Source organism: Felis catus, chromosome D3 (assembly GCF_018350175.1).
Source record: "Felis catus isolate Fca126 chromosome D3, F.catus_Fca126_mat1.0, whole genome shotgun sequence".
In the NCBI taxonomy this organism is placed as follows: domain Eukaryota; kingdom Metazoa; phylum Chordata; class Mammalia; order Carnivora; family Felidae; genus Felis; species Felis catus.
Genome location: NC_058379.1, coordinates 75,431,524 through 75,443,851, shown reverse-complemented (window position 1 = coordinate 75,443,851; position 12,328 = coordinate 75,431,524). Strand labels below are relative to the sequence as shown.

Genomic DNA, 12,328 nt, shown 5'->3' with positions numbered 1-12,328 from the left:
CGTTCGTTTCAATCACCTCCCATCATAAACAGTTTCATACTGCTTTTCTGCCGTTTCAGTAAGAATTTTATCTTTTTCCACGGTTTCCGAACTCGATACAAAAATGGTCCCTTAATCTTGGTCACAATTTACCTCATGAACTGTACAGAAATCACTTATTTACTTGTCTGTATGTCTGTCCTAATCTGTACATCGTCTTCAATTACATTCCTTCAGAGATCCGTGAACTCCTCTGCAAGTATTTGGCACAGCACAACAAGCAAGAGGGCACTTAAACAGTTCCTTGTCGTTGATAATCATGAGAACACTTAGAAAAAGCAGTGACTGGAAGTAAACGGAGCAACTTTTTTTTTTTTTTTTTTTTTTTTTTTATATTTCAGGGCTTTTTCCCTCATATAGAAGATTTTTTAATTTCCAGGAAATCAAAGACCCCCATTGGATTTTCCAGTCTCTCTCTTCACATTTGTGCTTACCAGTGTCCATTTGCCAGACGTACACGGAGCCATCTGAACATCCCACTACTAGGTAATCATCAGAAGGCCTCCACTTGATTACTTGAACGGGGAACAGATGACGAGATGCCAGCATAATGCATTTTTTCTCTCGCAGACTTAGGAGTCCTACTGAGTGGTCACTGGCTACAGAGCAGATACAGTGCTGCACTCTTGCCTAAAAAAGAATATACCTTCATTACACTTAGATTAAATTCAGGATAAAATGATCTTGCCCTCCAAAACTTAAACCAAAAGTAATTACCCATTCACCACCGCTGAAAACCAACCGCATTATTAGGTTGTGTTGAAAAGCGTGTTCCTTCACATTATACATAAAACACCCAGATCAATCGTGACAACACTTTAAAAAAAAAAGAAAAAATGCTAAATTAATCCTAGACTAAAGATGGGAAGAGATGCCTTGGAAAATCTCCTGTTCAAATGTGAAGATGACCTTAACTAAAATGATTGCTGTGCAGGCGCGGGGAAAGCTGGAAAAAAAAAATTGATCTGTTATTATGCGTTCTCTTTCCACACTGTGAACTTTCCTTTGTTAGCTGCTGGAGCAGGCTCTCCGCAGTGCTTCTTTCTGCGTGTGACTCTGTCATTTTAGACCCATGTTCTTCCCTGCTCCTTTGCTCGAAAACAATACCCTCCCGGTCCCTCTGCCACAATCGTTCCTTTCAAGAGCCACAGATATTTTGTATTTCCCGTACATGGGCTTCGCAGCTTCTGTCTGTAATATCAGCAGGTGCACCACCCCAACTAACACACAATGGCCAATTAAACACTCTGCTGTATATTTTCTGCTCGTCTCTAGTTTTTGCCCTTCAATTCCTTTTAGGACAGGATGGAATATAAACAGTCAAAAGAAAGACGGTAAAGACTTTCACCAGCAACACGGAACGGAATCCACAACCTAGATGATTTAAAATTAAGGCATTTCTATTTTTAAGACAATTTATGAGCTATTTAAAACCTAACCTTTTAGTGATTTATTGGATTATGCTTTCAGTTCACACCGAGGTGAAACCATCTGAAAACAGCCACACATCATTGTATATATTGTGGCTAATATTGAGGATGAGAGGCCCACTGTACTACACGTATACATAACCATCAATGGGATCCAAAGGAGAAACTTGTCAAACCTAATTGGGTTGGGCTTCACCTAAACAAACAGACAGTCTGAACTAAATAACAATACCGCACTGAGTGGTGTATCTCACTGAATGGGAAATGCTGACGTTGGGTGGCCAAGTGTGTGCGGAAAACACAAGTTATGGTTGTTGACTTTATCCACAGAACTTCTAAGAACCTTTAACATGCTGATGTGACCAGAATTATCTCCACAAGGGGAATACAGTGTCACTCACCTCAAAGGTCATTTGACCGCGGCAATCTTTTAAGACTGAATTTAGGAGGAACAACATACTTTGGGAAAATCTGCTGTAACTGGTTCCTTTCATGTTTTGGCAGCTAAGAAACTTAGGCCTGAGTTTTCTACCCATCACAGTGGGGGATGGTGGGCACGTACTTCTGCATGTAGACTCAGCCATCTCAACATGCTGCTCTCAGTTTCTCATCATCATTTACCTTTATTTTTATCCTACTGAATAATGTTTATGTTTGTAAACAACTTAAAATCAATTTTTGAATGAAGCAGAGCATTAACAAAACAAAGATAGTAAGATTTAACTACTTTGTTCTTAAATTCAGGTATGTTAATCTTTTATTGTTAGCTTTATTTGTACTTTTTGTTGTACAATAATTTAAACACTATACTCAGCATAGCAGGTGTATACTAATTTAAAAGTTAAAAAATGAAGTTGAGAAAGAGTGTGTTATAAACCTTTATTAAAACATCATATAGAATTTTCCTAAACAAGCATTTGTTAAACTTACTTATTTTGTGTTCCCTGAGAAGCATTCAACTGAAACATAAAACATGATTTCTTTCTTAAAAAGACATTAAGGATTGAAGGGCAGTTGATTATGGCACACATAAATTAGCTGTATAATTAAGCAATGAATCAAAATAAAGTAGCAAACTACAAAAAAAAAAAATCCTTCAAATATGGCGACGTTAGACTAAAACTGGGTAAAAATACATACCGCCAAGCCTTTATTTTCAGTTATTTCAGACCACATAAAATATTTATGAGTTCCACCAGGCATCCAGTGCTAACCAAAGATAATAGACAGTTTAATACAACGGATGCTTTGCATTTCTACAGATCACCATTAGCAACGACTTTGTTTTTATCAACTATATCCATCATTCAACTTACAAAAAGAGACGGATGCGACATTAATGGTCACTACTATTTTGCAACATCAATCTGCCAAAAAGTGGTCATTTTATTTCTCTCATCATAGGAAATAAATGTCTGCGGTGATCTTTTCTATGTGTGATTAACTGAAAAGAATGCCTCCCATACAGTTCTTTTCATCTGTCCGCGTCCTTTAATCAGGCACTCATCTGCCACAGTGCTCATAACACCCGTCACTACTTGTGACTCTGCTACTTTGACTCACGAGCTCCTCACCTTTAAAATGAGGGATGGCTTAACCGGTGCCGTATACCTCACCAGCCTACTTGCTGGACCCCAAGTCCACAGTCATCTCATTGGTGTCCATACACACTCTTGTCATTCCATTTCAAAGAGTAAGGAAAATGAGGCATGAATTGGGGGTGAAGTCTGTTCAAAAACAGGTGAATCTTCATCAGTGTTCTTTACTATGTTTGGTGTTCCTCGGGTTATGATCTATTCTTGGTAGATCTCAGTATCTGAGGGGACACAGAAGTCCTGACAACACTGACCTACACATTCTCTCTGCCAAATGTCTTTTACTGTAGTTTAGAAGCCAGCAGAGAGAAGACGGCAGACATCCTGCAAACAGAAAAGGCTTCCCCGTTCCTACGAGGAACCTGACCTTCAGCACCCACTGCCACGAGAAGTTTCACTGTTAGAACTTTCACCCTCTCCATTTACATGCAGGCAACTTCAACAATTCAAGAAAAGGTAATCCATCCTCAAGAAAAGACCTAAAAGTTCTACATTATGTTATCAGTCCTGTTCGTAAAAACAATGGACAAAGCAAATACTAAGTAAGAGCAAAGGATCTGCGTCTAAAAAGCAGACTATGTTATTTTCTGGAGGGAAAGTATAACCGTAATTCAAAAAATCCTAGCTTTTCATTTCTGTTTGATGCACTCTCTTCTAAGACATATACTCACATAAATATGCTTTAAAGAATAGTTTTGTTCCTCTTTCAAACAGTGCACTAGATGAAGAAAGTAGGCAAAGGACATACCCCACCCACAAAAAAACCATGTTTGGCCCAAACAAACAAACAAACAAAAAGAAAATGCTATCCCCGTCCCTGTAAATGAAAATAAGCCTGTGAAGAGTTAACTCTAGCTTTACTGTAATAAGCAACAGTCTGGAAATAGCCAAAATAATCAAGACCGAAAACAAAACAAAACAAAAAAATCAATATTGCTAAGCCCAAGAAAGCATAGTTATTAGAGGTACTTAACTCACAAGAAAAGATGGTTCTCTGCTTTTTAAATATGGATTAAAATAAATCTAATTTTTCTTCTTTCAAAAAAATGCTAGTCCAACTCGTGTGAAAAAAACTGGCCTAGAGTGGAAATGGCCCAATACAGTAAAACCTCATTAATTTTGATTCCGCTAATTAATTGTGAGTTGATGGTTACCTTCACAGGCTGTGTGAAAACAAATTAATGGTATAAACAAAGCAAATGTCTAACCTATTTAAATGTAAAAGGAAAAAAGACCATTCTCAAGCACCACTTTGGTATTAATTTTAATTCAAACAATGAGCAGAGTAATGATAAATAATTCTCAGCTATCTGTTAAATGAAAGCACTTAAAAGATTTGCTAAAACACAATTAACTTGGTTTCTTCTTATCTGTCCTCAAAATTATTATTAAAGAAGCACTTCTTAAAGAATATAGAATAACTCCTACCTCTGATTTAGACCCAGCTTCCCCACAAATGAATTGAATTAGCACAATTCCTTTATTACTAAATTATCAAATTCCAGAGATCTTGGTTACAAAGCATCTACAACACCTACAATGACTGATTCCATAATTTGATTAATTCCATTCTATTTCACTTTGTTCCATTTCAACCTGGAAAAGTCACCTGAACGTGACTTAACATCAAGGACATTTTAAGGGGATAATGTAGAAGACCTTTAAATTATGTAATTAAAATAATACAACTAAAAAAATGTGAAACTCATGCATTTAGGCTCCTTTTTTGATCACACACCCATTCATTAAAAAAACTTTGTAATGTATGCCCGTTGCATGTATATTTACAAATTAAATACGTACTTCTGTACTAATATACATACCATGTACATTGTAAAACACGCACCAAAAATATGTTTTAAAAGAATGATTCCAGGGGCACCTGGGTGGCGCAGTCGGTTGAGCGTCCGACTTCAGCCAGGTCACGATCTCGCGGTCCGTGAGTTCGAGCCCCGCGTCAGGCTCTAGGCTGATGGCTCAGAGCCTGGAGCCTGTTTCCGATTCTGTGTCTCCCTCTCTCTCTGCCCCTCCCCCGTTCATGCTCTGTCTCTCTCTGTCCCAAAAATAAATAAACGTTGAAAAAAAAAATTAAAAAAAAAAAAAAAGAATGACTCCAAGTTTGAACAAATTGGAGAGGAAAGGAAACACCTTCTTAAATGTCTTGCTAATGTCAGGCAGTACCTCAAAGGACAATACATACCTTTACAAAGATTTCACTGTTAATGATTATGGATGTAAATACATATTTTCTGTAATTATAATGGGGTGGGGCTGCCCTCCTGCCAGACTGACCAAATGATCACTGCCTTAAACTGAAATGTAGCCGATGAAAAGATATTTAAGTTTCACTGAGAATATGTTCCATCCTTTGCTCTGCCCATCCTATGTGGCTCTGTGGTGGCCAGGTGAGGACCCAGACAACAAGCATCCTCGTCCCTTTTGGTAGTGACTCTGCTCTTCCCCCAGGTAAGATGTGCCCACTGGGTGTGTGAAACACGTGAGACACCGGTGTCCTTCCACCTGGTAATTGCTCATAAGCTCAACTTCTTAGGGTTAAAAAGGGGGCATAAACAAGAGCTTTAATATTTTATTCCCTTACCCCAATTAACTGCCTCACAGTTTACACTTTAGCAACCACTTCCAAGTGACTTAAAGAGTGTTCAACTCACAAACACCATTTCAAATGTTTTATTGTTTCGAACACAGAATTTGTACAGCATGGGGTGAGCATCCTATCAACTAGGCCAGTACTTTATAGGTAAAAATTATTCAAACTCATGTTCCAAACACTATTAATTCTGCCCTAAAAGACGCACCAATGACATCAAAAACTAATTGAAAACAAAGGCTAACAACAATAAACAACAGGATATTTAATAAAAAACTGTATTTTTATTTGATGAAAATATTAAGATAACTGGGGCAAGCAGAGGGAGGGAGATACCTGATCAAAACATATACACTCCAGAGCCCACTTTTCTTTCCAAATAATTCTGATCCTCAACCAAACAGAGTCTCATTGAGTTTGCCAGTAAATAATCCTCACGGTACATTAGTGCTGAGCCACAATCACAGAATCGGACAGAGTCAGAATATGCCACCTAGGTCATCCAGCCCGACCTTACGCATTTTACAAGACTTCATTTTAAACCATTCCCAGAAACCTCTTATGTAACCTGTTCCTAAACATCTGCCATGAATTACAGAAATTAGAGACAGCTAGTTTATCCCTTCCACCAGCTCTCTGAGGAGATGATTCTGTTTTCCAATAGCTCCCAGTATAAATGACATACATACATTTTTCCTACTTTTGCTCATTTGCTTTCTAAATTAAATTCTCCTTTTTCTTCATATCATTTCAGGGGCAATCTCTTAACTGCCCCCAAACAATTTTTTTCTTTGAATCTTCTCTAAATATATGATCACTAACTATTGTCTCTCCTTTTAAATGTGCCCATCATTAGACGAGCTATAAATGACCAGCTTCTTTCGGTCATAAATCAATCTCACTATTCTCTTAATCATTATTTCTTGTACTTCCCAGAACTCTTTCTATGGAACATAAATGTGCAGTTAAGATGCATCATTTATCACTTTTAAATATTCCACCTGAAGTGGAAAAGTGCCCAGGAATGTTAATTTCATTTCCACATGTTCATGAAACTAGCTTAAAGAATTTTTTTTTCCAGAAATCCATAGCTCAGCCTTCTTTTTTTTTTTTTTAAGGGGGAAAAAAAAAGCTAGAAGGTTTTTCTTTGATAGCTGTTTTAGAAAATAAGACCATGTAGTCCGACCAAAACACTGACTGACCATCTAATTGGTAATGTTCTATATGAAAATAAGACTTATAGAAAACAAGTTTTAACATCTTCATGCATTCACTATATACAAAAGATAATAAAGAAATAGTGAGCTAATCAGAATTCCACCTTTCGTCATCTGCTTCTTTATTAATTAAACAGCAAAAAAAATATGAAGAATTTAATGTAAGACTAAGAAGATATTGCCTATCAGAGAAAAAAATTAATAAATGACATTGAGAAAAGTTATTAGTTAAGAACAGATGATTTTTATCCTCTCCTCACCCCACAAACAAACAAATTTCCGCTAAAGTATCTGATGTTTGCTCTTAATCCAGCCACTGGTTTTTAATCAAATTTCATCAAATTTCTGGGTGGGGGAAGATCCCAAACTTCCGAAATATGAAAAAAGCTACACAGAAAAAGGAAAGATTGCGTTAGAACAGGAGGGAATTTCAATAACAATAGAAAGCACATAAGCCTAAAATTGCAATTAAGTTAAGCATTCATACAAGCCTGAAAATCCCCAAGAAAAACAAATAAGCAAAGGATGAAACATGTCTCAAAAAAATCGTGAAAATCTTCATAGAAAAATTTCAATATCTCTAGTAAATAAAGAAATGCAAATTCAAACACCTACCAATTTAGCCTAAACATTTAAGAAATTGTGATAGCAAACAGCCAACCTTTACTGGGTTCTAACTTTGTGCTGGGTATTATTCTAAACACAACGCTAAATTCTAAATGCTGTAATTCGTTATAGTCTCACAACCCTCTGAGGTAGGTATAATTATTATTTCCACTTCACAGATGTGGAAACTAAGGCAAGATAAAAACATCTTGTGCTGGCAAGTGACAAGGAAATAGGCACTGAGGATAGAAAATAATTTGCTACTATACCTCAGTAGCCTTAAAAATGTTAATACCTACTACACAAAAATTCTGAGGTTCTAATCTTAAAAAAATTCATAATAGCTAGCCAAGGGAGTAATCATAAATTTTAACAAATTTTAAAAGATAGTCAATATCGTATTGTATAATGCAAGAGTTTAAATTAGGAACAAACTACATATCCAAAGTAGGAGAACTGTTAAGTAAATAAGGTATGCTCACATAAGGTAATGTTCTACAAGCACTAAAAATTACTTTCATGAGCAAGTATAACTTGGAAAAGTATTTGTTAGGATATTAAATGAAGATGCCGTGGGCTCAGATAACTGTACCTACAATATAATCACAAGTATACAGTAAGTGGATTTTAAAAGCCTACGGGAAAAGACATCCAAATGTTAATTATGGTTCTCTTATAGTTAGAGGGATAACAGGTGACCTTTTACCTTCTTAGCTACCTCTTTTTTCAAACAATTTAACAGTGTGTATCCATTAAACTTATAAACTTGCAGTTAAAAATTATAGCAAATAATGTGCTATAAGTAGGAGAAGGTAAAAGAGGGGATGGCTAAAACTGAAAAACTCCAAAGCTGAATAATCAAAGATAAAAACTAAAAGGGAAGTTAAAAAAGAATTGAGCAATGCATAGTTCTCTGAAGGAAAATTGGAAATACAGGAATTCAAGAGAATGGCTGTATTTTGTTCTATAGTGAATGATATTCAATAAATTGGCACTTTACAATTAAGTATGCATCAAAATTATATATTTATGTAAATCAATAGTGAAAACATAGTAAAAAATTAGAGAAATACAATTATTTTTAAATACACAATTACATCTACTGGGAGGCAGTACGCATGGTGCATACGTTCAAGTCAGCCTTCAAGTCAGACTACTTAGGACCAAATTCCAGCTCGGCCACTTGCTAACTGTGTGACTTGGGGATGTTATTTAACCTCTCTGAATCTCATTTCTCTGTATAATGTGACCAACAGTAATAACCACACCTCACCGAATTACTGTGTGAGTTAAATGAAACGTACACAAAGAAACTAGCACAGTGACTAACATATCATGCATACAAAAGATAATAGTTAAAACTATTTTTACCATTATTATTATCTCATTATACACCATAAATTCTGTCTTTTAAAATGGAGTTATATTTATTTTTTGGAATTGCCAATGTGTAGGCATTTGCCAGGAAATATGAAGATGTTTATTAATATCTCTGCTTTCATTTAATCTGAATAGTTCTACCTGCATAATCATCAGTACCATTCAATTACCTTAAAATTAAGTTCTTAGCACTTTTAACAATACAAGTCAATAAAAGTATTCAATCCAACAACTCAATGACCACCTTTCACTGTTCCTGAATATTTCCTCACACTGCTTTTCCATTGAATTTACTTTTATAACTTTTCACTTCATGTCTTTAAAACAGTAAAATGCTTTAATTTCACTCACTGAAATTAAAGTCTTAGAGACTGAGACAGTCAACTCTGCAGAGACTGAAAATCATCAAAGTTTTTTTTAAAGAACTCAAAAGTGCTGCTCTTTTCCCCTTCTGCACCCCAGTCAGCTGTGTCCACTTATTGCCCAAAACCACACCCAAACCTTGGGTTACACACACTCAAGATCTAAAGTCTTTGGTCACGAATGGTCCTCTTTCTCAGAGTGCACTGAATTATGACTCCAAGTGACTACTGGTCCTGCCCTTCTATTTTCCGATGCCTCACTTAGAAAGGTGACTTTAAGGCACTATCTATCTGACCTGGTAACTTTAAATCTGCCCACTTGGCCTCAACCTATTCATCCCAATCATCCCTGTATCCTTAACAAGAAATAAACATCAAATTTACATACCTCTGACATAACTAGGAAACATCTTTTTTCCCTTCTCATGGAAATAAATGGGTTAAAATAGATTCTGGCTTCATTTTTCCAACTGGAATACCAAAATAATATGTATATTGCCTAGCAGTAAACTACTAGAACATATATGCTAAAAATACTTCTTTTGTTTAGTAAGAATGCTGGCTGACTTTTTAGGTCTATATCAAAGAACACTGGAGAAACCTAACCTTCAGTGTCCACAAGTAGGCAAGAAAGTTGTGCCTCGCCAAGAATTTATGCCTAAGAAAAGCAGTAAGTAGGGTCAAACTCCCCCCTTGATCGCGTGGGGTCATGCTACCAAAGGCTTTGCAAAAGTAACAGTCATACCCTTCTGTAATCTGCCCACAAATTTCCATTAATGACACAGTTGGGGCCTTTCAGACAGTTGAAAACGCCAATGTTCAAGCAGTGAGCAGGCAAAGCACAACACTTAAGACTACAATTTCTAGGGAATTTGTTGCTGTCTTTTGATATCCTGAAACTTCTGTCTCGTGCAATAAAAAGATGCAGTTAGGGAGACAAAGGGAACTCATCCCTAATTTGGGCAGATTCTAAAAGCACCTGGCCATAGTTGGGAAACAAGGAAATTAAAAGTAGTTCCTGCTATAGGAACAAAGTATCTATAATAAAGTCATCTCCAAACTGGAAATGAATGAGTATGTTCCCCAGATTTAGGCCTTTATCACCCAAATGAGAATGCAGATAACTGAAAATACAAATAAAAAAACAATAATAATGATTTAATGAGCTCCTATCATAGGCCAAGCATTACCTCCCAACTTTAACACTTTACAGCAGCCGTTAAGTTGCTAGAAAGTGTTGCTAGAGCTCCAAAATGTGAAGTAATCTGAAGTCACCCCAAAATGAAGATACAGATCCAGGTTCGTTTGGTTCTAAAGGCCCTGTTCTCACTGACATGACCGACCAGCGGTTCACGGTTTTAGGTTCCACATGCCGACAGCAGAAAATTTTCTCCACCTCCTTTTGGAAAGTCTTCACCAATGTCTAATTGGTGTTCAGTTAGACCACCAATTGGAGGTGGTCTAATTCACCAAAACTAATTATGACTTTAAAAAAAATTATCATACACTAACTGGCATTTTTTGTTATTTTTGAAATACATTCTTCCTTTCTAATCTCATATCATTCCATTTCATTCCACTTCATTCTGTTGTCCAATCTTTCCTTGGAAAAACATCGCGAATACTTTTCAGGACAGTTTCATATTTTATTATCTTGTTTCTTCCAAATACCCTTCCTAAGTAGAGTAAAATAAAGCGCCAAAATGGGGGCACCTGGGTGGCTCAGTGGGGTAAACGTCCGACTTTGGCTCAGTTCATGATCTCATATTCGTGAGTTTGAACCTGCATAAGGCTCTGCACTGACAGCATGGAGCCTGCTTGGGATTCTCCCTACCCCCTTCTCTCTCTCTCCATGTATCTCTACCCCACCCCCACCCCCATTTGTGCTTTCTTTCTCAAAATAAACAAACTTAAAAAAAAAGTGTCAAAATGGTCTTACAGACAACTAACCGGCTTGCAGCACATCCAAGACCGTTACTCTGGGGGTGTCTGGCTGGCTCTGTCGGTTAACCGTCCATCTCTTGATTTCGGCTCAGGTCACGACCTCATGGTTTGTGGGATCCAGCCCCCTGCCTCAGGCTCCGCATTGACAGCACAGAGCCTGCTTGGGATTCTATCTCTTCCTCTCTCCCTGCCCCTCGCCCGCCCCTGCCCCACTCTGGAGCGCACTTGTGCACACACGCGCTCTCTCTCTCTCTCAAAATAAATAAACATCAAAAAAATATATTACTCGGATCTCTTGGTCATTATTTTCAAAGTAATGCACAAATATAGCAAGTTCCTACCAGCACTTGCCATAGATAGAGCCATCAGGTACTAGTAAAAACAACTTAACGGCTGCAGACTCCTCCATAGAACATACACACAACATACCAAGTACATCTGTAAACAGAGGTCATTCAGGCACCACGTATGGTTTTACATACACCCGTAAAGCTAACACATTCCAATACCATACAGATCACCCTTCCTGAAAGTCTTTCAAAACCACCCACAGCTGGCCTACTAAGTGCCCATTCTAGGGCCTCTCTGGGAGACTTGTACTCAGGGAAGTCCTACAAGGGTACTTCACAACGTTTATTCTGTTGCCTTATAACTGCCTGTCTTCTAGTCTGGCTCCCTCATAGGATGAAGCTCTATAAAATAGGGACTATATCTTATCGACTACTATATACCTGGCTCTTGAAGGCACCTGGAATATGGTTGGCACTCAGATATTTGCTGAACAAATGACTATTCAAAAATACACTGCACTCAACTGAACAGTCACCTTCAAAAATCATTATTATTTTCTAACAATTTCCACCATTTTAAGATAAATTTTAACTCATTTTAAAATTGCTTTATTAGGTTACTCAAGAAAAATTAGTCTTTAGGTCACACTATCTCTTCAGCTCAAAATAAACAGTGAAATTAATCACCCACTTCATTCACAAAGTTTAGCACCAAATCACTTCTGTTATTAAAACTAAACTTCATGCCCAATGTAATCTTATTTACTTCCAAAGATATGACTTAAGATCTTAAAAAAGCCTTTCTGAGATAAAAGAATATCTAAATTTTTTAAATGTCTGGCACAATATAAGTGTAG

At 37.0% G+C, this 12,328-nt stretch overlaps 1 protein-coding gene across 8 annotated transcripts in view; it reads right to left on the bottom strand.

Annotated features, from left to right (window-relative positions):
• WDR7 (WD repeat domain 7) overlaps positions 1 to 12,328 on the bottom strand; it is a 354,920-nt gene that overhangs the window by 287,913 nt on the left and 54,679 nt on the right. For all 8 annotated transcript variants that reach the window (XM_045042404.1, XM_045042403.1, XM_006938939.4 and 5 more), the window contains one exon: positions 474 to 669. In XM_045042404.1, coding sequence (XP_044898339.1) covers positions 474 to 669 — 196 coding nt within the window. The remainder of the gene's footprint in view (positions 1 to 473; positions 670 to 12,328) is intronic.